Raw genomic sequence first — 27,780 nt, 5'->3', positions numbered from 1 at the left:
GAAGTGAACAAGGTTGGCATGGTGTTTAGAATTTCACCAGCAGCGTTCGGCAGCTCGAGCATAAGAGCGAAGGAGGCGGACAGTGGGTTCCTCTTGCCCTCTTCCCCCTCCCCAACGTTTTTACAGACATCAACATTTTTTATGGTCAAAGCCAATTTTAGCAAGTTAACGTACTATCTGTGAACTTACAGGCAGTTAGCAACCTCTCCCAAGTGCTTAGTACAGTGCTTTGCACACAGTAAGTGCTCGATAAATTCAACTGAATGAATGAACCATACTTCAGAGGTGGTGGTACCAAGTAGTACAGTGTACTAGCTTGGGCATAAAGTGAGGTCTTTGAAAAGAAAAATCTGGACCTAACTTTTATCCTGTCACCTTTGTCAGTGCAAAGCTATTTTTCAAATGGGCAGTCTGATGCAGCCTGACTATTATGGAGCCTAAGATAAACAATACAATGCAAAACCAATGAAGCTATAAATTAAAGTTATAAGCAGAAGCAAGGCTTTCTAATGCATGAACAATTCTAATAAACACATAACGAACAACAGTATACCATCCAGTCTTTATTTTTCAGGCAGTACCTTCAAAAAGGAGTTCTAAAGAGATGCATTTCCTTGTCTAATGATAGAAGGAATTATTTTCACAAAGCGTAATCCAGATTTAATTAGACCAACTGATGTCTCTACTGCCATCTTCAGCAATGTACATCTCAAGGGTTCTCTTGTGAGGATAAACCAAAGGCTCACAAAGATACGTGTGGTTACCTCAGTCTACGGCTGAGACCATTATCTATGTACTTGCTTAGGCTGTGCAGTCAGGCTGGGGTTGGGGATGGCTGAAGGCAGGGCAACTAGCCAAAGCCACACTTCTGAAATCCATGATATCTCCTTTTGAAACCTACTTAAGTCTAGCTTCCATAGAGAATCAAGGAGTGGGTGGGGAAGGAACACAAGGAAGAGAAACGTCTCTTCCTCTTTATGGCTCAGGGAGTATGTGAATTGGAGCCAGAAACCACAATTCTAAAGTGCAGTGCCCATGTTAAATATACTTCCCAGGGACCAGAATTGGCTTGAAACATTTTGGCCCCTAGACAAACAAAAGGAATATGGAAGGCAGTCGAGTCACAAGATGAGAAGGACCAATTAGTAAGTGGAAAGAGTTGCTCAAGTACCCTGCGAAATAGTAGTATCCCTATCATCATCAGTATCATCATTAACATCATTACCATCCGTACTGATTAAGCTCCTATTGGGAAGTAGCATGGCCTAGTGGAAAGAACACAAGCTTGGGAGTCAGAGAACCACAGTTCTAATCCTGACATTGTCTTCTGAATGACCTTGGGCAAATAACTTAACTTCTCTGTGCCTCAGTTTCCCCATCTATAAAATGGGGATTCAATACCTGTTCTCTCCCTCCTGCCCTATATGGGACAGGAACTGTGTCTGACCAGATTAACTCGTAACTACCCCAGAGTTTAGAACAGTGTTTAACAATTGTCATTATCATCATCATTATTACTATTACTATTAGATCCAGAGCACTGACTTCTGTTTTGTGGGCCATAACAAGGAAGCCAGACTGGATTAGAAGGAGTTTATAGTTTAATGGAGATTTTTCTAGGCCCACCAGCTAGAATACACCTTTACTTTGAGGTAGCAACTACACAAGGAAATAACCAAAGCCAAGATGACTGTTTTGAGTGAATCATAAGCAGCAACTACAACAGAAATGTTTTGTTATTTTTTAGAAAAACATTGCATTCTGTAAGTGCAGATTTATATTAAGGCCCTACCAGCTTTTCAGTGTATTAATTAACATTTTCAGTATTGGCTATAACTCCTTAGCAATATTCAGGAAGGAAAACACATTTCCAAGTGATCACACAGGACATTATTCTGTGCAGGTTGGTCCCAAACAATTTCTATTTTTTTTACTATTTAAGCAAGTGTAATGTACAATTCTCATTTTAAAGTATCACATTTCTGCAGTTTACATTTCATGCATTACATAGTTATATTTTTGTCACAACTGCTGTTCATGAGAGCTGTATATGTATGATTACAAGCACAGACCAGACCATTTTCAATCTATTGAGTGTTTTTCTATTACCAATTGACTGTTTTTGCTCACAACCTCTGTAGTTTATAGAAAATCTGATACATCCAGGTTGAAACCTTAGCAATGAAACGGTAACTTCCCTTGCATCCTCAACGATCAAATGTTGATGTGTACCCATATACCAGTTTTGTGTTAATATCTGTGTGGCTTAGTAGAAAGAGCATGGGCTTGGGAGTCAGAGGATGTGGGTTCTAATCCCAGCTCCACACTAGTCTGCAGTGTGACCTTCAACAAGCCACTTAAATTCTCTGTACCTTAGCTGCTCATCTGTAAAATAGGGATTAAGACTGTGAGCCCCACGTTGGACAACAAGCATTGTTCTAAGCGCTGAGGTAGATACAAGGTATCTAGGCTGTCCAACGTAGTGCTTGTCTACTTGTTTTGTTGTCTGTCTCCCCCTTCTAGACTGTGAGCCCATTACTGGGTAGGGATTTTCTCTATGTGTTGCCAAATTGTACTTTCCAAGCACTTAGTAAAGTTCTGTACACACAGTAAGTGCTCAATAGAACAGTGCTTTGCACATAGTAAGTGCTTAATAAATGCCATCATTATTATTACATATGATTGAATGAATGAATGAATGCTTGGCACATAGTAAGCACTTTACAAATACCATTATTATTATTATTATCATCTTCCCAGATTCAGCTCTATCTCTTTGGCTTTTTAATTCCCAGCCAAAGCTTCTGCTTCTATGGGATGTCTAGATTATTCAGCCTCATTGTCACAGTGTGAGTAACCAAACACATTTTCTGGCAAGCTACTCAGGGCATCCTAGTGGATAGAGCATGACTCTGGAGTTAGAAGGGCATGGGTTCTAATCCTGGCTTTGTCACTTGTCTGCTGTGTGACCTTGAACAAAACAGTCAGCTTCTCTGTACCCCAGTTACCTCATCTGTAAAATTGGGATTAAGACTGTGAGCACCAGGTGGAACATGGACTGGGTTCAACCTGATTAGTTTGTATCTACCCCAGATTTTAGTAAGCTCTCAATAAATATGACTGATTGATCCCAGGCTCTTGAATCTCTACCATGATCCCCCTCTGAACATTCTTAATAACCACTGCACTAAGCGCTGCTCCCACATGGGGCTCACACTCTAAGTAGGAGGCAGAACAGGTATTGAATGCCCATTTTGCAGATGAGGGAACTAAGGCACAGAGAAGTTAATTGACTTGCCCCTGGACACACTGCAGACAAGTGGCAGAGCCAGAATTAGAACCCAGGTCCTATGACTCGCAGGCCTGTGCTCTTTCCGATAGACCAACCTGTTTCCCAGAAATTCTTACCTGGAATCCATCACTGATCACTGAACACTTAGGCCAAAAGGCATCTCCTCCTCCCCATTCCCAGATTTAACAAAAGATCAAACTGAGGCACCAGAAGTGAAATAAATCACCTGGAATCACATAGCAAGCTCAGAATTGGCAAGATTTATGTAGAACTAAATCTCCAACATGTTATTTGTATTAGGAGATCTTCCAAAGAGCTGCAAATGGGTACTTTTCCTGGTGACTGAAATGTTGCTTACCAACTGCAGAATTGAAGATGAGGGTATGGAGGGTGAGGCTAAGGAATTTGAAAAATGAAAGTTCTGTTATTTCTACTGTTTCCCTTCTCTCTGGACTCCCTGGAGTGGAAGCTTATCACAAACTTAGTCAGCATCCTTTCTCTGCTACCCAACATTCCAAAATGGTGCCAGGGTTCTCAAAGAGATTCTGAATCTCTGCTCACGGGTTCTGGTTGGCCGCCAAGCACCCTGGCACAAATTATACACTGCAAAGGTTCTTGCTGCCCAAACCCAACAAGGAAAGAGGAGGAAAGCCCGACATGTCTAAAGAAACATTTGGGTGGTCAATTTGACTAGATGTTTGTTTCCCAAATTAAAAAAAAAAATCTGCCATGTTCACGCAACAAGTATATGGGTGCCGGTATTGGGAGGTTCTGAAAAATGAACTTCTGCTTTTGATTTTTTCTGGGCTGAGAAGAAGGATGGGAAAGAGAGATGGCATAAAGAGAAACTCTGAGGAGGGATGGCAGGGAGGTGGAGAGAGGCTGGCCCAAATGTCCTAACCCCAATCCTGAACCTCAGCTTTCTCCAGTTGCCTGTCCTATTATGCCATGCTTCTCCACCCACCAGGAGCCCCTGTCATTTGAAAGGACTCCTAAAGCAGCAGTCTATAATCTGACTCCTGGGGAATTACTCCTACTGCTGTAACTGGAGAGAAAACTAGAATAGTGTGGCTGAGTCATCTGTTTACTTTGGCCTTCTAACAGTGGGATGGTGCATTGTCTGGATTTATCCATTGTATCATCAATCGTATTTATTGAGTGCTTACTGTGTGCAGAGCACTGTACTAAGTGCTTATAACGTTGGCATTTGCTAAGTGCTTACTATGTGCCAAGCACTGTTCTAAGCACTGGGGGGGATACAAAGTGATCAGGTTGTCCCATGGGGGGCTCACAGTCTTAATCCCCATTTTACAGATGAGGTAACTGAGGCTCAGAGAAGTGAAGTGACTTGCCCAAGGTCACACAGCAGACATCCAAGTTTTCTTTTTTCCATCAGTTGAATACAATGGTGATCTTGCCATTCCTAGCCTATCATACTCCCTGTTGGTAAGTCTCATAAAATGGGCAGTGGTTTTTATGGTAATTATGACATTTCAATTGGAGGCAGCCAAATAGTCCTGTGAGGAAATTCCTGGTACTCCCTGGGGAAAGATGTTGGAAACTCCCCAGTCCCTTGCCTTAGAGACATTCGCTATGAGGTGAGTTTGTCAAGATGACAAACATAACCAGCAGTCCACTGTCATCATCCTCTGAGAAGATCTGTGCAGCATGTAGTAGTGGCTATGTGTATAGCTTATTGTGACCGTTATCAATTAATTCAATTCTAATTTAATACCAATATAGTTTCATAAGTACAGAAGTACACTTGAAACTCATTTCACTCATATAGTTCGTTATATGACCGAGAGGTAAAAAAGCACTCACTTTTTTCTCATTATAAGGACTTCCTTTGGATCTTTTAAGTTCCTGAGTTTCAAATGAACTTGCTCTTGTCTGTGGTAATGTTATTGCCAACAGCATAGAAGCCCTGACTTTCAATAATAATAATAATAATGGTACATGTTAAGAGCTTACTGTGTGTAAAGCACTGTTCTAAGCGTGGGGGTAGATACAAGTTAAGCAGGCTGGACCCAACTGTCTCACACTGTCCTCCCGCTCTTAATCCCCATTTTTTTAAAATGAGGTAAGTGAGACCCAGAGAAGTGAAGTGACTTGCCCAAAGTCACACAGCAGACAAGTGGTGGATCAGGGATCAGAACCCATGACCTTCTGACTCCCAGGCCCCTGCTCTATCCACTACACCATGCTGCTTCTCAGCTTCTAGACTGTGAGCCCATTGTTGGGTAGGGACCATCTCTATATGTTGCCAACTTGTACTTCCCAAGTGCTTAGTACAGTGCTCTGCACACAGTAAGCTCTCAATAAATACGATTGAATGAATGAATGAATTATAACATAACACATCTTAGCATTCTGTTGAGAAAAGCATTCCAGGATTATAGCTCTTCATTTCAGTAGGTGGATTCCCTCTAAACAGCCCGGTTTCTTACCTGCCACAAAATCACCAAAGCCAACAGTGGTTAGGGTGATAACTACAAAGTAAATAGACTCCAAAGCCGTCCAACCTTCAATGTATTTAAAAGCGACTGCAGGGATCGTTACAAACACAATACAGCCTGCCAAGATGAACAGGATGGTGGAGATCACTCGGATCTTTGTCTGACTCACTTGCTTTTTCTAGGAAGAAAAATAGGAGAGAAGAAGGTAAATCAATTTTAACATCCTGGAATTAGAAGTTTGAGATGGAGTAAAGCCATTAGATCATTTCTTGAAGTCCCTTGAGTCACTTTCCCAATTGATATCCTCATCCAGATTTTCTGGCCCCTATGCCAAGGTAGCTTTAAATATTTCAAAGAAGCTTTCTACCATTTCCTATAGAAGAAATCCATATTTCAAATGCTTTAAGAATTGAGTGAATTATGTGACCCAATTCCCCGCCGAGTTTCCCCCCTGAACTTTCCCTTTGTTAGATCATTTTCCAGTCGTGGTTGTAAGATGATGAATATAAATGGCCTACTACTGCTTCAACTGGATTTGTATTTGACTCTTCTAATGCCAGATTTATATTTTCACATTTCAGGATAAATCAGGTCAAACAATACACTTTGGCTTTGCTCCCTCTAGACTGTAAGCTCAATGTGGGTGGTGACCATATCTGCTAACTCTGTTGTATTGTACCAAGGGCTTACTATGGTGCTCTGCAAATAATAAGCACTCAGTAAATACAGTTGTTTGATTGGCATTCAGTCCCTGGATTATTGAGGTAAGAGTGTATTTTTTTAGTAATCCGGTTGCTACAGTGAAAACAAGATATTTTGTTTGTAAAATCTCTGCAGCTTATTGTGCTCTTCTCACTGGCATGGGAAATTATTTGCAAAAGCAATGAAAGATATTCCTTCTCAGAGCCTATCACAATGGCAAAATTGGAAATGAGGAAACAAGATGATGGATCCATTTGCCTATTTTTGCTTTCCAGTAACATTAATGAACATTATGATATATTCTCAAATAAGGATGATGGAGTCTCCCATCAGGAATGATGGATAAGTTTCAGTCTTGAGAATTTAAGACAGTGAACCTCCACTGAGGAACTGACTGTAGTCCTGATGGCTAGCACAGCCCCACTTGCACTGTCTCATCCATACTAGCCACCACATTCCCACCAGGGACATGGAGTGCAGTGAGAAAGTAAGCAGGCAGAGGTGCAGCTCATTGCAAAGTATCTGTGTGGCCTTCACCCTGTCAGCTACTACAGGCAAAATGAGGCTAGAGTCAAGGTCTCCCGATTCCCAGAGCAGGGCTCTTTCCATGGGATCAATGGCAGGGTTGAAAATAATGCCCCACCCTGAAACACAAGGCTTTTGGTCTTTCTGTAGGATGCAGGGGCAGGCCTTCTATAAATAGGAGAGGTGAAAATCACATCATGGAGGCTCAATGTTTGTCAACAATCACTAAAAAGCAATAGAAGAGCAAACCTCTACTCTAGGAAAACACGAAAAAGAGAAGATGATTTTTGCAGATTATTCACTCATCTTTTCCTAGATTAGAAGTGAGAGGTGATTAGATCCCCTTCCTCCTTTTTCCCTTCCTCTGTTCTCTTCTTTAATCATGGGAGAAGCTCACGGGGACATGATTTCAATGAAAAGCTCCAAGAAAGAAGTGCCTTTTCAGAAGAAACAGTTCCCTAAATATCCACCTCAGAAAATTACCAATCAATCCTCTGAGATAAGAATGATAACTCTCTAGACAGGTTCAAGATGGTAATAAGAGCAATGTTTTAGTGAATGCCTGAGGTGGAAGAGGAATACTTCTTTGCTCAAACCCAGATCAGCATTGTTAGCACCTCAATTCCCTGATCAGCATACTCCATGAATGATACTGACAGAAGGAGAAAGCAAACATGATCCCTTATTAAAAAGAGATTTGTTACCATACTAAACAGAGTTCACAACAATTGTAGGGAAAACAATTCATGACATAAATAATTTTACATGTTAAACACCCTACAATAAAAACAGTATTCCCTATACCAGAAATTTAGAAGTTTCTTGATAGAGCAATGGCTTTTACAAATAATATAACCAAATTTAAATAGCAAGAAAATCAAGGGAGAATTCCTCCAGATTATATCATTTTTCTTTTACCAAATGAAAACAGTAGGAAGACTTTAGATAATCTTGTCTGCATTTATTGGTGGAAATATAAAATAACTCAACCTCAGCAGAGATTATTGTTTTTTGTTGATTAACTGAAATAATTACAGAAGCAACAAAACCAGAACGTTTCTGTAGAAAAATAATCCGGGCAGCAGAGTGAAATATAGACTGAAGTGGGGAGAGACAGGAGGTTGGGAGGTCAGAAAGGAGTCTAGTGCAGTAATCCAGTCGGGATAGGATGAGTGATTGTACCAATGTAGTAGCAGTTTGGATGGAGAGGAAAGGGTGGATCTTGGCGATGTTGTGAAGGTGAGACTGGCAAGCTTTGGTGACTGATTGGATATATGGGGTGAATGAGAGCAGAGTCAAGGATGACATCAAAGTTGCAGGCTTGTGAGACGGGAAGGTTTGCTATGCTGTCCTCAGTGACAGGAAAGTCAGGGAGAAGACAGGGTTTGGGAGGGAAGATAAGAAGTTCTGTCTTGGACAAGTTGAGTTTTAGGTGGCGGGAGGACATCCAAGTAAAGATGTCCTAAAGGCAGGAGGAGATGCAAGCCTGGAGCAGGGAGAGAGAACAGGGGAGGAGATATAGATTTGGTGTCATCCGCATAAAGATGATAGGTGAAGCTGTGGAAGCGATTGAGTTCTCCAAAGGAGTGAGTGAAGATGGAGAATAGAAGGTGACCAAGAACTGACCCCTGAGGGAACCCTACAGTTACGGGGTGCGGGGGGGGGGGGAGGAGGAGCCCACGGAGGAGACTGAGCATGAACACCCAGAGAGATAAGAGAAGAACTAGGAGAGGACAGAGTCAGTGAAGCCAAGGTCCAGATGGGAAGTGGGAAAAACCGAAACGCAATCAGTAAATCACATGAGTTTCTGATGTGGGCTCAGAGCTGGGATTCCATGAATTCTGATTGTTTCTGCCAAGATGGCAGAATGCCAAGCAAGTATTATGTTTCAGTTTGTGTTAATGTTAGGATGGCCTCCTGAAAATTCAAACCAAAGCCAAGGAGCATGAACGTCCAGAGAGATAAGAGAAGAACTAGGAAAGGACAGAGCCAGTGAAGCCAAGGTCCAGTTGGGAAGTGGGAAAAACTGAAATGCAATCAGTAAATCACGTGAGTTTCTGATGTGGGCTCAGGGCTGGGATTCCATGAATTCTGATTGTTTCTGCCAAGATGGTAGAATGCCAAGCAAGTATTATGTTTCAGTTTGGGTTAATGTTAGGATGGTCTCCTGAAAATTCAAACCAAAGCCAAGGAAAATTATCTGGACAAAAATGTGGACTTGTCAGTATGAACTTTTTGTGTCTACCCCAGTACTTGAACAGTGCTTGGCATATACTACTTAAATACCACCAACGCTTAATTATTACTATTCTCAGATACATGCTGAGAAAGCTCTCCTTTTGAGAAACATTTTCTGATTTCTAGGCTAAAGTTTTCCTCATTCAATTTTAGGTTATTCCTTCCTCCTTTTGACTAGTTATATTTTCACTCTTAATTATCTCTTTTCTTTGGCAAGAAACCACTGTGTTGTCATACCCTGCCAATCTTTTTGATTCTTCTCCTATGCTATGATTCAACTGATCGTCTTCACAGTTTCTGTTCACAATCTTTGAAGAGGTTCTATTGCCTTCCTATAAATTTTCTCATATGTTTTTATCATCGTGCTACTACAGGGAATGGCAGTATTCTAGATATTGCTGTATATGATTCTAGTTGATCATGTGACTCTTCCCTCCATATAGCAGAACCAAACAGGTTTTCACTGAGGATGTTGCTAGGCAAATTTGCCTTGGTTTATTTACTAGCTGCAGGAATAGTGAGCCAAGCAAGCAGCTTGAGAACACTGACCTGGCTAAGCTTACCCTTTTACTAAATACAAAATAGAAATTCTATCTGTAAAAAGGCTTCAGGGGGTAACTTTTGTGCAGAAATGATTGGCTTGCCCCCGATATTTGACTTCAGCCTTTTTATGATGCATTTGAGACTCTTTGGTTGTTTTTCTGCATTCATCATACATTTTTTTTTAAATTCCATCTCCTGAACTAAGATTTTGTAAGCAGTTATTTTACAGTGGTTTGGTAGAAAACTCTGTAGGAATTTTAGTAAGTATGCATTATTGTAGATTTGATTTAACTTAAAAATTATATTTTCATATAAGATTTAAATAATAATGTCAGGCACTGCCGACAGCAAACATATCTGCACAGCAGAAGACTACTTTAGTGGTACGTCTACTGGTCAGATGGTCAGGCACACCTCAGGCTTTTTTGTACCAACACTCACCCAAACATAAACTTCATTATCAGTGGTGTCATCCTTGAAGATGCAGGACAATTATATGTATGTATGTTGAACACACAAATGCTTGTTAATATGTTTAGTTCACCTGAAAGCAGTGTTGCCTAATGGATAGAGAATTAACGTATGAGTCAGCAGGACCTGGGTTTTAATCCCAGATCCACCACTTGTCTGCTGTGTGACTTTGAAGAAGTCACTTAACTTTTCTGTGCCTCAGTTACCTCATCTGTAAAACGAAGATTAAGACTGTAAACCCCATATGGGGCAACCTGATAACCCTGTATCTATCCTGGCTCTTAGAACAGTGCTTGGCACATAGTAAGCACTCAACAAATACCATCATCATCATCATTATCTATCATAGCACTTAGTACAGAGCCTGGCACATAGTAAGCACTTAACAAATTTAAAAAACCATAAAATACCATAAATACCATAACTTTACCCTGAGTCAGACATACTTCAGAAATGCCAGAAGCAAGGATTTTACCCTGAGAATTGTGCTAAAATGCTTACGTGATTTTTCGCCGGACCTCAAGAACAGTGCCTGGCACATAGTAAGCACTTAAATACCATCTAAACAAAAATTTAAAAAAGCCTAGGGCTTCAAGTACCAGATCTCATTAGAGATTATATACTTTTCTGATTTTACTGTGATTCTGAAACTTTCTGTTTTATGAAAGAAAAAATTTTACTTGGATTGATCATTTACTCATTTTCTATTTGTTTAATAATGCAAAACTATCTGTCTGTTCGATTGATTAGCTTCGATTCTCTTTCCTTAGTTTTCATGTTGTTTCTTCTGACCAACAAATTAACATCCTAAATTGTTGATTCTCGATAAGGAACTATTTCATTTTTCCTTCCCCTTAGGGAATTGATGATTTCTTAGAAAAATCTCAGGGAAATTAGCTGGCAATTCAGAGTCCAGTTTTATGTGATTTGAATGCAAATATGCCACCAAAGTATGTGATTTTGTATCTGCCATAGCATGACATCTAATAAAAGCTTAATAAATATTATTATTACTAATAAATACATCATCACAATGAAAGGTTTTTTAAGAAGAAATGATCATGGAAACTGCCTTATAGAAAGACTGTTTTTTTCCTACATTATTATGTTTACTGTTTCATTTTCTCAACATCACAAAAAATGGCCAAGTAGCACCTGCAGTTCCTCAAACTATTAATAGTACTTTTGTACCTGTTTGCCTACTGTCTCCATGATAGGATACTTGCTATGAACTAACATTAATGGGAGTCAAACAGTTAAATCCCCACAGATCCTTCTGAAAATTTTCTTCTCAGAAGTTTAGTGTAAAACCAGGCCATGGCTAAACTAGGCAAACCTTGAGCTGAACATCTTCAGCTGAACATTATTGGAAAATCCTAAAAGCTGGGGAAAATTTGCCATCAATGCGATATGCTAGCTAAAGACTATTTCAGGTTCACAATTAACATGCTTTGAGATTGAAATTCTGGAAAACATTCCCTGGTAGAGAAAACTATATTGTATGAAGATCAAATGCCTTCTATGGTCACTATGGTGTCAATAGCAATAAAGCTTTAGTTGATTAAAATCAGTTTTGGATACACTATCTTTGCTCCTACCACTTCTAATCGTCCTTTGGGTTCATTTTAGACACAGAATCCTGGGTTGATTGGTCCCTGGTTTTGACCCAATATGACATTTCTTATATTGTTAACTTTGTTAAACTTTCATTTCTATAAAGGCCCAAGTTGTGGAAACACTTGAGTATGACTGTGTGAAGATTACATCCCCACTTGATTTTATTCATTGTAGGTATTTCTAAATCTTTTCTTTAGGTACTGTGTCTCTTTAGTGATTCTTTTACCAATGTCACACACATGATGTTTCTTAGTATTATGAAAGATATCTGGCCATAGAAAACATGTTGTGAAGACAATTCCAATTTTTTTAATGGCATTAATTGCTTACTATATACCACTAACCAACAGCCCTGGATCATCTGCACAGTCTGCCTCCACAGTTCTTGTACACAGCTGCAGAGTGTTGCCGGTGGAAATCTAAATATCAGGCCAACATTGTCCTCTTCAACTTTATCCTTGCATGCTTTAACTCTGCCCAGCAAAATTTTTTCTCCACCCTTATTGACATCCATGCCCATCTCCCTTGCCAGTTGTTCCAGATATTTAACTCCCTCCTCAGACCCCCTGACCCCCTCCTTCCCCATCTCTTGCCCCCAATGACCTGGCCAACTACTTTATTAAGAAAATTGACACTATCAGGCATGATTTCCCTAAAATCACCCCTTCCCCTACTCAGCCCCTCCCCCTTCCAGCCCCCTCTTCAACTCTCCCATCCTTCCCAGCAGTATCTCTAGAGGAAATCTCCTGTCTCCTCTCAAAATCCACCTCCTCCACTTGTGCATCTGACCCCCTTCCTTCACATCTTATCAAAACTCTTACCCCTTCCCTTCTTCCCTCCCTAACAACCATCTTCAGCTGTTTACTCTCCAATGGCTTCTTCTCCACAGCTTTCAAACATGCCTATGTCTCCCCTATTCTAAAAAAACCTCCTTTGACCCAACTGCTCCCTCCAGTTACTGTCCCATCTTCCTCCTACCATTCTCCTCCAAACTCCTTGAGCGAGTTGTCTGCACCCACTGTTTCAAATTCCCCTCAGCCAATTCTCTCCTTGACCCCCTCCAATCTGGCTTCCATCCCCATCACTCCACAGAAACTGCTCTCTCAAATGGCCACATCAAATGGCTTCTACTCCATCTTAATTCTCCTCGACCTCTCAGCTGCCTTCGACACTGTGGACCACCCCGTTCTCCTGGAAACATTATCCAACCTTGGCTTCACTGACACTGTCCTCTCCTGGTTCTCCTCATCTTCCTGGCCCTTCATTCTCAGTCTCCTTCGTGGGCTCCTCCTCTGCCTCCCACCCCCTAACTGTGGGGGTTCCTCAAGGTTCAGTTCTGGGTCCCTTTCTGTTCTCCATCTACACCCACTCCCTTGGAGATCTCGTTTGTTCCCATGGCTTCAACTACCACCTCAATGCAGATGATACCCAAATCTACATCTCCAGCCCCAATCTCTCTCCCTGTCTGCAGTCTCACATTTCCTCTTGCCTTCAAGAAATCACTACTTCTCCCCCTTCTAGACTGTGAGCCCATTGTCGGATAGGGACCGTCTCTATATGTTGCTGACTAGCACTTCCCAAGCGCTTAGTACAGTGCTCTGCACACAGTAAACACTATATACCACTAACCAACAGTCCTGGATCATCTTCACAGTCCGCCTCCACAGTTCTTGTGCACAGCTGCAGAGTGCTCTGCACACAGTAAGTGCTCAATGAATACGATTGAATTAATGAATGAATGTCCTCCCATCACCTCAAGTTTAACATGTCCAAAACAGAACTCCTTATCTCCCCACCTGTCCTCCCCATGACTTTTCCATTACTGTAGACTGCAGCACCATCCTTTCTGTCTCACAAGCCCCTAACCTTGGTGTTATCCTTGACTCCTCTCTCTCATTCAACCCACATTTTCAGACCATCAGCAAATCCTGCTGGTCCCACCTTCACAACATCACTAGATAACTCAAACGCCATCATTATTTATTCGCTCTCATGGCTTCAACTACCATCTCTGTGCAGATGATACCCAAATCTACATCTCCCCTGATCTCTCTCCCTCTCTCCAGGCTCGCATCTCTTCCTGCCTTCAAGACATCTCTATTTGGTTGTCTTCCCATCACCTCAAAGTTAACATGTCTAAAACAGAGCTCCTTATCTTCCCACTCAAACCCTGTCCTCCCTTTACTTTCCCATCACTGTAGACAGCACCACCATCCTTCCCGTCTCACAAGCCCATAACTTTGTTGTTATCCTTGACTCTGCTCTCTCATTCAACCTACATATTCAATCCTTCACCAATCCTGTCAGTCTCACCTTCACAACATTGCTAAAATCCACCCTTTTTTCTCCCTCCAAACTGCTACCATGTTAGTACAATCACTCATCCTATCCTGCCTAGATTACTGCATCAGCCTCCCTTCTGACCTTCCAACCTCTGCCTCTCCCCACTCCAGTCCATACTTCACTCCATTGCCTGGATTATCTTTCTACAGAAACATTCAGGGCATGTCACCTCCCCCTCCTCAAAAATCTCCAGTGGTTGCTTGTCCACCTCTGTATCAAAAAAACCTCTTACCATTGGCTTTAAAACACTCTATCACCTTGCCTCCTCCTACATCTCCTCACTTCTCTCCTCTGGTGCTAACATTTTCACTGTGCCTCAATCTCGCTGTCTCCCCACTGTCCCCTGGCCCATGTCCTACCTCTGGCCTGGAATGCTCTCCCTCCTCAAAACCACCAGACAATTACTCTCCCTCCCTTCAAAGCCTTACTGAGGGCACATCTCCTCCAAGAGGCCTTCCCAAACTAAGTCCCCCTTTCCTCTTCTGCCACTCCCTTCTGCATTGTCCTGAATTGCTCCCTCTGTTCTTTCCCCGCTCCTAGCCCCTCAGCATTTATGTACATATCTATAATTTATATATTTCTATCAATGCTTGTCTCCCTCACTGTAGACTGTAAGTTCGTTTGGGGCAGGGAATGTGTCTGTTTATTGTTGTATTGTACTCACCAAAACACTTAGTACAATGCTCTGCACACAGTAAGTGCTCAATAAATATGACTGAGTGAATGAAAGAATTTGCCAGGCACTGTGCTAAGCACTGGGGTAGATATAAACTAATCAGTTGAACATAGTACATGTTCGCCATGGGACTCAGAGTCTTAATCCCAATTTTACAGATGAGGTAATTCAGGCATGGGAAAGTTAAGTGACTTGCCCAAGGTCATAGAGCAGACAAGTGGCAGAGAGAGGATTAGAATCCAGGACCTTGAACCCAAGCTCTATCCACAAGGCCATGTTGTTTCTTAAGAGCACAGGCCTGGGAGTCAGAAGGTCATGGGTTCTAATCCAGACTCCTCCACTTGTCTGGTGTGTGACCTTGTGCAAGTCACATCACTTCTCTGTGCCTCAGTTACCTCATCTCTAAAAAGGGGATTGAGACTGTGAGCCCCATATAGGTCCAGGACTGTGTCCAACTTGGTTTGCTTGTATCCACCCCAGCACTTAGTACATTGCCTGGCACATAGTAAGTGCTTAACAAATACCATTATTATTAGAGCATGGGCCTGGGAGTCAGAAGGTCATGGGTTCTAATCCTGGCTCTGCCACTTGTCTGCTTTGTGGCCTTGGGCAAGCCACTTTATTTCTCTGTGCCTCAGTTACCTCATCTTTAAAAAGGGGATGAAGACAGTGAGCCCTGAGAGCAGAACTATGTCCCACCAGATTTGCTTGGATCCACCCCAGCGCTTAAAACAGTGTCTGGCATATAGTAAGTGCTTAACAAATACCATAATTATTATTATTATCATTAAAACATAAGGAGGGCCTAGCTCACAGGTGTCTGACCTTTTCACTTTGAGAACCAAAATTAAGAAACGTTCATCACTGGTGAGCCATATGGATGTCCGCTATTGACAGCCCAAATGACAGGGGACTTTTCCACCTCTCAGTCCTGCTCTCCATCCTTTTGCTGCCACACTGGCAGTTTCAGGATATTCCATGGAGTCTAGACAGGTTACTGGGGAATGAGAGAAGGAGAAGCTAATCCACCTGATCCCCTGAAAGCAGCTGTCAATTCGGCAGAGACAAGTAAGAGAATGTACCCAAAGTATTCTCCTTTTAGTCTTTGCCTGCTAACCTGGGACAGATGGTCATAGTGTCAACTCATGTTAAACTAGTTAGTGAATCAGAAATAACCATTGTCTGCATGAGATCAAACATCCCTCAGTGCTCTTCCAAGTAGTACAATTCCAGGCTCCATTGTGTCCAGGAGGGTCCTTTTCCCTGTTAAGAAACTGCTGCCCACATTCAAAAACAGTGATCTTTTTCCTCTTTAAAACACTGTTCCCTCTTACAACAGTAAGCTCTGTCTCTGTATCAGGAGTAAAAAGCCAACCCTCCTCCAGAGGAAAACAACTAGGGATAGGAAAGAGGTTGTATAACTGAAATTGTCTGAAGTATAAAGAAAAAGCAAGGAGGGAATGAGGAAGAAATAAAAAGAGGAAGAAAAACAGCAGAAGGAGGAGATGGAGATGAGTTCTAATCTTGGTTCCTCCACTTGTCTGCTGTGTGATCTTGGGCAAATCACTTCACTTCTCTAGGCCTCAATGACCTTATCTGTAAAATGGGGATTAATACATTGAGCCCCATATGGAACATGGACTGTGTACAACTTGATTAGTTTGTATCTATTCCAGTGTTTACTACAGTGCCTGGCACATAGTGAGTGCTTAACAAATAATAAATACCATAAATACCACACCTTTACCCTGAGGCAAACAGACATGATTCAGAAACACCAGAAGTGGGTGTTTTATTTCTGAGAATTTTCCTATAATGCTTAACAAATATCATAAAAAAAGAAAAAGAAAAAAAGGAAGGCCAATAGGTATGTCCCTTTGGTCATACTTCATCCTTGAATTATTTTTCCCCTCCCATTCAAATCTATGTAACTGGCAGCATGGTTACCTTCCCATCCTGTTTTGAAAGCTTCTCCTCAAGCCCAGAGTGCTGCAGAATCTGTCCTAGAAAATTGCTTTCCACTGTCCCTAAAGTGGGATGGGACAGGGAAGCTGGGCCCTATGAGGAGACGTATAAAATTCTGTGAGTTTCTTTGAAGGAAGGCTGAAGAAACAGCAGGTGCCATTTCCTTCTGCAATTTTTTATGGTATTTAAGTGCTTACTATGTACCAGGCACTGTACTAAGTGCTGGGAAAGATTCAAGCTAATCAGTTTGGACTCAGTCCATGTCCCACTGGGACTCAGTCTTATCCCTATTTTACAAATGAAGTAACTGAGGCACAGAGAAGTTAAGTGGCTTTCCCAAATTCACACAGCAGGCAAGTGGTGGAGCAGGATTAGAACCCAGGTCCTTCTGACTCCCAGGCCTGTGCTCTATCCACTAGGCCTTGCTGCTTTTTCAATATATTGATTCTGAATGGGTATTTCCCAGTGGAAGCGCTGCTTTTGCAAACACCTTCAGAAGCCCAGTCATGTCTGATGTTGTCTATTGTGTTCTGATCAGATTCCAGCATGGATAATTACATCCAGCTTCCTCTGATCCCTCCTGGAGTTTCAGTGAAATGCACCATTCTTCTTTCCTTTCCTCTATAAGCTCTTATGTAACACTGCTATTTGTTAGGAAACAGTTGCTACTGCATCCCCTAGGGATGACTGTGGTTTGTCCAATCAGTGATTTCAGAGTTTGTAAAAGAATGGGAGCTTTATAAATATTTCCTTTTTTAAAAAAACTTAAAAGGTGGCCACATAATCTGGAAGCCTATGCCAGCATCTTCTTTCATTACATTCTCTTCTAACCATTCATTAGAAATGCACACTAAAAGACATGGACTGTCTTAAGAAAAGTTTATTAGAGGAGTCCGTGGCTTAGGAATCTATAAGCAATTTTATAGCAAATGAAAGGAAAAATAATCAGTAGGCATAATCCAGAGAAGTATATTAACTGTGATAAATTAAAGTGGTTTGATTTAAATGCAGTTTACATTGTTTTGGAAATGGGGTTTATTTTTAGCATCTATAATGCAATGAGAATAGGAAAATGTAATTATAATACGTTTCCAGGGAAGTCATCATTGAAGACCTTTGGATTTGATGCTTTAAAATAATGGGGAAAGGTTGGAATTCATTTTGACCATTTTCTGCAGGATTATTTCTGGCCTGATAAATCTTCAGATCAACAGAGCAGGTCCCAGAAGGGGTTGTCACATTTATAATGCCATCTGGACAGGTCATTATTTTTCATCTTCTTTTGGGAAATAGTTGACCGGCGTCAGAAGGATAGAATGAAAGGAAAGAAAAAAAACTAATTCTAATGCAAAGAGCAAAGTGCTAAAATATGCTGAGATTTTAAAATTTGAACCCCAGGACCTAGACAGAAAATGTAACCAAGCAAATGTAAGTGCCAAAAGAGAACTGCAATAATACTATAATAGTACTACACAGTAGTTATGTCTTTCAGTGATATTAAAATGTTAATCTTTGCTTTCTGGGCACATATGGTGTACTCTTGACAAAATATATATTTAAAAAACTAATTTGGAATTATGCTGCCCCCCATTATTTAATTGATTTTTCAAAAAAATTATTCCCTAAGTCCCCTTTTTCACCATTAAGTCATCCCTAAAGTTCACCCAGACAGAACTTAGAAAAACACTGATCCTGGTCCCAAACACAACAACAATAACAATAATAATAATAACGATAGAATTGGTAAGTCCTTACTCTATGCCAAACACTGTACTAAGCACTGGAATAGATACAAGATAATCAGATCGGACACAGTCCCTGCCCACAGAGCATACAGTCTAAGGGGGTTAGGGAGAAGAGGTATTTAATCCCCCTTTCACAGATGAAGAAACCGAGGCCCAGAGAATTCAAGTGATTTGTACAAAAAAAACCAAAGCACGACAGGTCAAGTGATGGAGGTGGAGATGAAACCCAATGTATTCTTTTCTGTGGAATCCTCTCAAGATATCTTCACATTTAGTTACTGCCTCACAATGTCAGCGTTGGAGGATACAGGCTGTGATTTGTTTGACATATATGAAATGGGTTGTGTTTTAAAATATGAGGAAACTTGAGAGGAAAAGATAATTAGGAAAGTTGCAAATGGGTGGATGTCAGAGATAATTTGAGTCTGAACTGGAATGCTTCAGGGGCCAAAGCATTCACTCTCTTCAGTCACACAAAAAAAGTGTGGGATGTGAAAACTCCTTGCACATTAACAGCTTAGAAATAGTTACAATAGAACTGTTAAAGTATGATCTGTTGAAATCATTTAGCCAAAAAAAAAGAGGTGCTACTTGAACATGAAGGAAATAGTGTTTGGTATTTGTATTTTTAAAACTCCCGATCTCCCTGTGCCTTTGTTCCTGCTGTCTTGTCCTGCATTTGGGAAGTGAAGTCAATCTTCACCAGGACTTGGGAAGGGAACTCAATGTCTCTGGAGCAAAGGAAGGTGGTTAAGGATTGCCCTGGCTAATTAGTTCAATTGGCATCATTTCATAATGTTGTATACCCTGCATAGTGCATGTGATGAATTCTTCATCTCTTAAATTCAGAGTGGCTAAGGGGTGTCTGCTGTTTATGCATGCCATCAGTGGCCACCCTACAATCAGGTAGTACTATGGAGTGGACTGATGAGACAGTTCCCTGGAGTGTGAAAAGAATAGTCTAGTGACACCTTAGTATAATCATGTGCTCTGGATGTACAAAAAAAGAGAGCAGAACCAACTGAAATCAGATATCTAGCCAAAAAAGGTTAAGAAAGTCTCTCACTCCTTTCTCTGATTACAGCTGATCTGGATTTAAAGGCAAAAAATCTGCTGGAACTTATTAGGCAAGGAGGTGATCCCTGAGGGGAGAAAGGTGACTCTGGGGGCTTTTCCTCAGTCTGCACTGAAACTAAAACATAGTTACCCTTTCCACCTGCAACAGTTAACTGCATTTCCCCAATAGGCCTATTTTAACTAACACCCAAGGAGTAAATTTCACAAAGGCCTGAATGGGGCTCAAGCATGATAAGTGATCAGGTATTATAACTTAGCATTTTTCATTTGACAGGAAAGAAGGCCCTTTTAGGTGCCAAATAGATCATGGGCCAAATAACATCAGCATAGTTTTAAAAGTTAATTACTGTTAACCAGAGCTGAGAGGGAAGCAAGTGTAAGCTCCTAGTAGGCAGGGAACATGCCTACAAACTCTGTTATATTGTATTCTCCCCTGCAATTAGTATTGACCTGTGCACTCAGTAAGTGTACTCAGTAAGTGCTTAGTAAATACAGTTGATTGATTGACCCTTCAAAGAAGAAATCTGGAGTAGACATGAGAAGCAGACTGGTCTTGTGTGAAGAGCATAGGTGTCAGGAGTCAGAGGACCTAGTTCTAATCCTAGCTCCACCAAGTGCTTCCTGGTGACAGTAGGCAAGTCACTTATCATCTTTGTGCCTCAGTTTCCTCATCTGTAAAGTGAGTTTTAAATACTTGTTCTCCTTCCTACTTTGATTGTGAGCCCTGTGTGGGACAGGGGACTGTGTCTGATCTGATTATCTCGTATCCTCTCCAGTGCTTAGAAGAGTGCTTGACACAAAGTAAGCACTTAACAAATACCATTATAATTATCAATACTATTATAAATATACCAAAGGTCAAAAAGTCATTGTGCATTTATGCCCTACAATAAATTTTACTTGTCCCCTATTTAAATGAATTTTGGCTTATTGGATTCAGGCAAAGTATTTCTCCTTGACAGGCAATTCAGAACTCAGTGCTCTTATACTATGTCTATCATGAATTTTATATCTAGGCTTTTCATTTCAATCAAGTGAATTACCTGGGTCCTGCTAAGAATACTTCGTGGCCCCTCTGGACAATGACCATTTAGAAGTAAATTATCCACAAAAGCCAAAATATATGCAAACATAATGAATCCTTATAACTGACTACTCTGACAAAGTATTAACACATAAATAAATCACAATGCAACAAACAGTGAAAAGTAGGATTTTTATACAGAATCTTGACTCTGGCCTTTTGTGATCTGGACAAGTCCTTTTTTCCTCAATGACTTGATTTATTAACATTTAAAAGAGATGTATAATAATTTGCCCAGTCTAAAAAAGAGAGTTGGAGTTTACTTCACAATTAGAAATAGTTCTACGATTCTAGTAAAGACTTCTTCAGAACAATGAAGTATCACTGTTTTATATATTCCATTAAATCAAGACATAATTTTCTGCAAAAAACCTAACCTATAAAAAAGTGAGGACAATAATTCAGCTATCAGATGGGATTGTGTGATTATTACTAAAATGGATAAATGCAAATAAACTACTCTCATAGAATAATAATTCAAAATTTACAGGCAGCACTTTTTAAAACCCCTATTTTTTTCCTCTAATGTGAAAATGCAATTCCTATTAAAATTAGCATGTACCACATTTAGGTTTCAGGTGAGAGAGAAAGCCCTTTCAACTGGAGGAGTCTTGCAAAAAAAAAAAATAATTTTAGTAAGAAGAACTTTGCAGATAGTTTCCTCTGCAAAAATGACTGTACTTTCTCATTCAGGGTTTAGGAAGGGTCCACTAAACAAATATCTCTTCAACCCAGGCTACATGTAGGGTAGTCCCACTAGTACAAGCCTAGAAGTCGACTGAAAAAAAGTACAAGCATAGGAGTTCACTGAAAAAAATCCCTAGATTCTGCCTGTGTCTCGATGGCTCTAATGATGTCTGACTCACTGGACTGCTAACCTGTGGAGGGTATTTACTCCTAATAATTTTTGTTAAAATTCAACATGGTAGGGCAGAAAAAAATTAAGTTGAGCTAGTGGAGATCGGATATTTTGTCATCTGATTTCATATTCAAGCATATTTTCTCATTGCCCAAGGAGTCTTCCAGGCTGACAGAGCTGACAGCTCTGCCCTCCCTCTCTCACCCCATTGCCAGCCAGCATGGATGCTGGGGACTGCCTCGAGGGGACCAGACTGGTAGTCGGCTGGGGGGCTGGGGCTGGGGGCTGGGGGTTTATGTTGCCAACTTGTATTTCCCAAGCACTTAGTACAGTGCTCTGCACACAGTAAGTGCTCAATAAATATGATTGAATGAATGAATGAATGAATGAATGAAGAGTTCTGTCAGTCAGACAGACGAGTTTGTCAGGATTTCTTAGGCACTTTTGGATTTGGCTCCAAAATCATCATTATCTGCATGAGGTAATGTCGTTAAGGTGAGGTTAATACTTAAAATTAGTCTTGCCCCAGTGCATCCAAGATGGATGTTTATACTGAAGAATTATCTTCCTGAATATAACTGCCTATTGGCAGAAATGTCCTTGAAGTGAAATAAAGGGTTGTGCAGTCATCTGAATAATTCAGACTAAAATAAAATCCTGCTTTCACCTTGATTATTCAACTAATTCAGGCAAAGCCGGATGTTTGTTTTTTGCCTGAATTGTCTGTGTATGCTTGGACTAATACCTGCCATGAAAACACAATATGGCGAAGAATAAGCTAGAAGGAGGATCTCTCGCTCACAGGAGAGACACCTCCATATGGTCTATGGAAAAACCATTTCTCTCTTCCTTTGCCTCCATAATGACCACATGGCCTGTTGAATTTGTTTCAGATGTCACGCTCAGATTTCCTCAGTAGAATTTAATCTACACTCTCATGGTCTTTAATTAGGTGTAATAACTGAATGATATTAAAAAGTCCCAAGTATTTCCTGATGTTTAAAACCAAAAAATCAAAACAGAACAACTCACAGAAGACAAAGGGACCAGATCCTTTATTTCCCAGTGCATATCTGGGTTCCTATGTTTTGTGCAAAGGAACTTATTCTTTAAAAAATCCTGGAATGAATGAATGAATGGATCTAAGTATGTGAACCTGCAGTCTTTAAACCCATTTAAAATAAGAGGAAGTCATGGATTTGAAACTGAATTTCTATCTTGCTATTGATATCTTTTGCTTGCACTGTTGCAAGGAACGAGGTTTCTCTTCCTACACAGAATCGGCTATGAGACAGTTGAGCATTGAACTACACACGAATGTTGGTCTTTTCTAGGTTCTTCTTTTGCTATAGATAGTGCTCCATTCTTGTTAGAATAGGCACTCCTCATTGATCTTCTAAAGTTGCCACCTGCCTTGCCTGTGAACCTTGAACCAGCCAAGCCAGAAATGATGGCAAAACTTGTAGAAAATATTGAAATACAGTCCACTGCCCTCTCCCACAGTGATTTATTTGATTTTCAGCCCATTCAGGCCAAAACCAGATGGCAGAGACAGAGACGGGTGGCTGCTCAAACAGATCTCATAGTGAATCAACAGCGGCGGGAAGATAAAAACTGGAAAACTTCATTAATATTCACTCCATTAATATGGAATTAAGCTCCCTTCTTCCCTTTGCTTTCTCTACAGAGTGTTTGGCCCATAATATGGTTAACAAAACATCAATTAAGCTGCAAATGGAAGGTGATATGCAGAAGCAACAAGGAGGGAACAGGGTGTATATTAGGGAAGAAGGGTAGTAAGGGAGGAAAAGACATTTGCTGACTCTCCAGTTGTCCTAAGTATCTTTAAAGAGAAAATCAGGCCAATTGAGTCACCAGGAATTTGTGTTGAGCTACATCAACACAACACAGCTATAGTTCTATAATTCATTCTTTTCACCAATTCATGTTCCTCTCCCTAGCCTTTCATTTAATCCATATTAATGAGATTTTAAGGAGTAGGCTACCAAAGACCCCAAAATCAAAGGTTTACTTGCAGGTCCTTGAAGAAAAAAGTGGAATCAATTTCTCACAAAAATGGTAAGACATTTTTAAAAGAGAATACAAATTTTGCATTTTGGAACATAAAATCTGTACAGTTGTTTTTTCTCTCTCTCCATCTCTCTCTGCCCCTCAGGCCCTCAGCATTTCTTTCTCCCTCAGCATCATTCTCTGCTTGTCTATGTCTTTCTGTCTTGTATTTCTGTCCTTTTCTCACCCCTAATCTCAGGCCATTGGCCCTACCACTGTCAAAAGCCCTGCCCCTGTCTCACTCTGTGCATTAGAAAACATGGCGGGAGACAGGGGCTTACTCCTTTGGGTGCAATGAAAGCCGTCTAAATTCTAAATGTGTCTACTCCAAGCTCCGTGCCTGCTTTTTGGTCTCCTGGGTCGCTGAGCTAGGTAGTGGCCCATCTGACAATCTTTGTGGGGCTTGGCTGACGCAAGTGTAATTTGCTTCATCTAGGAGAGCTGATTGAAGTTTGGATTTCCATAATAATAATTATTATTATTATTTTGATATTTGTTAAGCGCTTACTATGTGCCGAGCACTGTTCATTCATTCATTCATTCAATCGTATTTATTGAGCGCTTACTGTGTGCAGAGCACTGTACTAAGTGCTTGGGAAGTACAAGTTGGCAACATATTGGGACGGTCCCTCCCCCACAGTCTAGAAGGGGGAGACAGAAAACAAAACAAAACATATTAACAAAATGAAATAAACAGAATAGTAAATATGTACAAGTTGTTAGATAGCAAGGTCACAATCTATCTTAGGTCAGAATCTGCTCCAAGGGTCAAAGGGAATATTCTGAGAGGGGACTTGGTTTTGACCAATAGAGTGAAGAGCTCTGCCCCAACCACAGCATGGGTAGAGTTGAGCTCTCTTAAGCATTTTTTATGGTGTTTGTTAGGCACTTGCGTTGTGCTAGGTACTGTACTAAGCAGTGGGATATATACAAGCTAATCAAGCTGGATCAAGTCCTTTTCCCGCATGGGTCTCACAGTCTTCATCCCCATTTTACGGATGAGGTGACTGAAGGACCGAGAAGTTAAGTGACTTGCCCAAGTTCACACAGCAAACAAGTGGCAGAGTCAGGATCAGAACTCAGGTCCTCTGACTCCCAGGCCTGTGCCCTTTCCACAGGTCGATGCTACTTCCCTTGCATTAAGTGAGGGAAGGTTTTCAGTTTTGAAGCTGTTACTAATAGCAGATGGTGTTTCTCTGCCTTGGAGATCCAGCCAGAAAGATCCATATGTGGTAGTGTACTTATTTCCAACCAAGCTATTCCTTAGGGTAAAAAGGAAGTTAGTATGTGTTAATTTGTTTATGAACTTAATCTATGGATGATTTTAGTTGAAAGCCTATTTCTTATTATGTCTTCTAGTATTATGTCTCAGACAGCACTTGGCATAAACTACACGACCTGGGAATCAGACCTCCAACTTTGCTGATGAATTTTTATCTTGGTGCAACCTCAAAGAAGCAGCACAGCCTAGTGGAAAGAGAACTAGCCTGGGAGACAAAGGATCCGCGTTCTAATCCAGGCTTTGCCATTTGTTTGGTATGCGATCTTGGGCAAGTTACTTAACTTCCCTGTGCCTCAGTTTCCTCATCTCTTAAATGAGGAATAAGTACCTGTTTCCCCTTTTACTTAGACTACTGAGCCCCAAGTGGGACAGGGACTGTGTCTGACCCGATTTACCTGTATCTACCCCAGCATTTAGTACAGTTCTTTGCACATAGTAAGTGTTTAACAAATACCACAATGATAAGCAGCATTAGCATTAAATCTTGAGGAGTTGCAAATACTCTCTTGCAAACCTCTTCCTTAGTATTCTCTGTTGAGATTGTTCCCCAGATTAAGTCCTGATTTCGATCTTGCATGATTTGGGTATTTGGTTCAATCATGGCAGCTGGGGCCTACATGGCAGTATCCACTCGGTCCTGGAGGAGGTTCTTAATCCCATATTTGGCATGTGGGTAGGGTCAAACCTAGAGTGGCCAGCAATTTTAGCACATATGCCCAAGCAGCCCCAGATTTGTTCCAGCAAGGGAAAAACCTCCCTGGGTTTCACATACGGGTTATCAACCTTATTTTCATTTTTAAAATTGGTAGTTTTTAGTACCATGAGGTTACTATCTAAATTAAAATTAAAGAGACCAATTCTCCTAATGCCTAAGATTTCTCCCTGTTACCAAGTTAGACACCTTGGAAGGGGCATTACTCATGCTGAGCTTTAGGGAACCATTCAGGGCACTGTAACAGCATTTGCATCATATGTGCAGCAGTGTCCTTAGATCTAGGGATCTAAAAGAGTTAATCCTCTTCCCCAGACTTCCAATTTACTACCACAGAGGACATGTGGGCACTGGAGAAGTAGGCTTATTATCTATGCTGATCATCAGCACAAATTAAATTGTTGAGTTCTATTAACATGATTCTTAGTCATCTGGAAGAATGTTATCATAAAGTGACTTTTTACTTAGATTGCCCCATTCATCCCCACATCCCCTCTCTACTGCAGTTGGACTGCGTCTCTGGGTTGCTTCCTCTACCAAGGAAGAACTTGGTCTAAAAATGCCTCCCCTAGGTGGTTTCCTGTTCGTGTGCAAGGTTGATTGTCTGAGCTGATCCCTCAGGTCTATTTTTGTTTCTAATGGGACCAGGCATACATATCCAGAAATAGTACCTGGTTTCCAAAATGGGGACTTCATGCCAGTGAAGCAGTAACCCATTTATTATTAATAATTAAATTATTATTATTTTAAGATTATTATTATAATAACATTATTATGGTATTTGTTAAGTACTTACTATGTTAAGCACTGAATGGAGCACTGGATACTTAATCTCTTGTCTGAGGATGGCTTCAGGGGGCATCAGTCTTGAAATGACACCTGCAAGAAGGGCCACTTTTTCCACTGGACAAAATGGGTAGTTGTTTAGGCCATCCAGACCTGAAGACCACTCTAACTTCTGCAGCTCAGGGAGCAGAACAACCCCTGACCAAGAGGAGGCAGTCAGGGCCCGAGCAGAAGGCAGCCCCAGCCTACCCCGTTACCCAAACTGAGTTGGCCATACCCAAACGTAAGAAGCAAATGGAGGATTGGTATTGACTCATCTGAGTCCCTTCAATATATTTTCAGAAGGAGCCCTCCTCCTTTCTCCATCTATAATATGCTTAGTAGTAGCATTTTTTGAACAATGCACTTATGCAAAGTGCATTCAAGGTACAAACCAAAGAAGTGACCTTCCCTGCTCAACAGAAGCTTACACTCTAATGGGAAAATCAATCAATCAATCAATCATATTTATTGAGCACTTACTGTGTGCAGAGCACTGTACTAAGCGCTTGGGAAGTACAAGTTGGCAACATATAGAGATGGTCCCTCCCCAACAGTGGGCTCACAGTCTAGAAGGGGGAGACAGAGAACAAAACCAAACATATTAACAAAATAAAATAAATAGAATGGATATGTAGAAGTAAAATAAATAAATAAATAGAGTAATAAATATGTACAAACATATATACATATATACAGGTGCTGTGGGGAAGGGAAGGAGGTAAGACGGGGGGATCGAGAGGGGGGCGAGAGGGAGAGAAAGGAGGGGGCTCGTCTGGGAAGGCCTCCTGGAGGAGGTGAGCTCTCAGTAGGGCCTTGAAGGGAGGAAGAGAGCTAGCTTGGCGGACGTTGGGAGGGAGGACATTCCAAGCCAGGGGGATGACGTGGACCAGGGACAGGCGAGAACGAGGCACGGTGAGGAGATTAGTGGCAGAGGAGCAGAGGGTGCGGGCTGGGCTGTAGAAGGAGAGAAGGGAGGTGAGGTAGGAGGGGGCAAGGTGATGGAGAGCCTTGAAGCCGAGGGTGAGGAGTTTCTGCCTGATGCGCAGGTTGCTTGGTAGCCACTGGAGATTTTTGAGGAGGGAAGTAACATGCCCAGAGAGTTTCTGGACAAAGACAATCCAGGCAGCAGCATGAAGTATGGATTGAAGTGGGGAGAGACAGGAGGATGGGAGATCGGAGAGGAGGCTGATAAGGTAGTCCAGACAGGATAGGATGAGAGCTTGAACGAGCAGGGTAGCAGTTTGGATGGAGGGGAAAGGGCGGATCTTGGCAATGTTGCAGAGGTGAGACCG

The 27,780-nt window shown here is 41.2% G+C and overlaps 1 protein-coding gene across 1 annotated transcript in view; it reads right to left on the bottom strand.

Moving 5' to 3' along the window:
- The window catches only part of KCNK10 (potassium two pore domain channel subfamily K member 10), a 93,404-nt gene that overhangs the window by 10,090 nt on the left and 55,534 nt on the right, over nt 1-27,780 (bottom strand). The window contains exon 8 of the mRNA XM_038746055.1: nt 5,743-5,929. Within this exon, the coding sequence (XP_038601983.1) occupies nt 5,743-5,929 (187 nt within the window). The remainder of the gene's footprint in view (nt 1-5,742; nt 5,930-27,780) is intronic.

The sequence above is a fragment of the Tachyglossus aculeatus genome, chromosome 1, assembly GCF_015852505.1.
Source record: "Tachyglossus aculeatus isolate mTacAcu1 chromosome 1, mTacAcu1.pri, whole genome shotgun sequence".
Lineage (NCBI taxonomy): Eukaryota > Metazoa > Chordata > Mammalia > Monotremata > Tachyglossidae > Tachyglossus > Tachyglossus aculeatus.
This window is presented reverse-complemented; position numbering and strand designations above follow the sequence as displayed.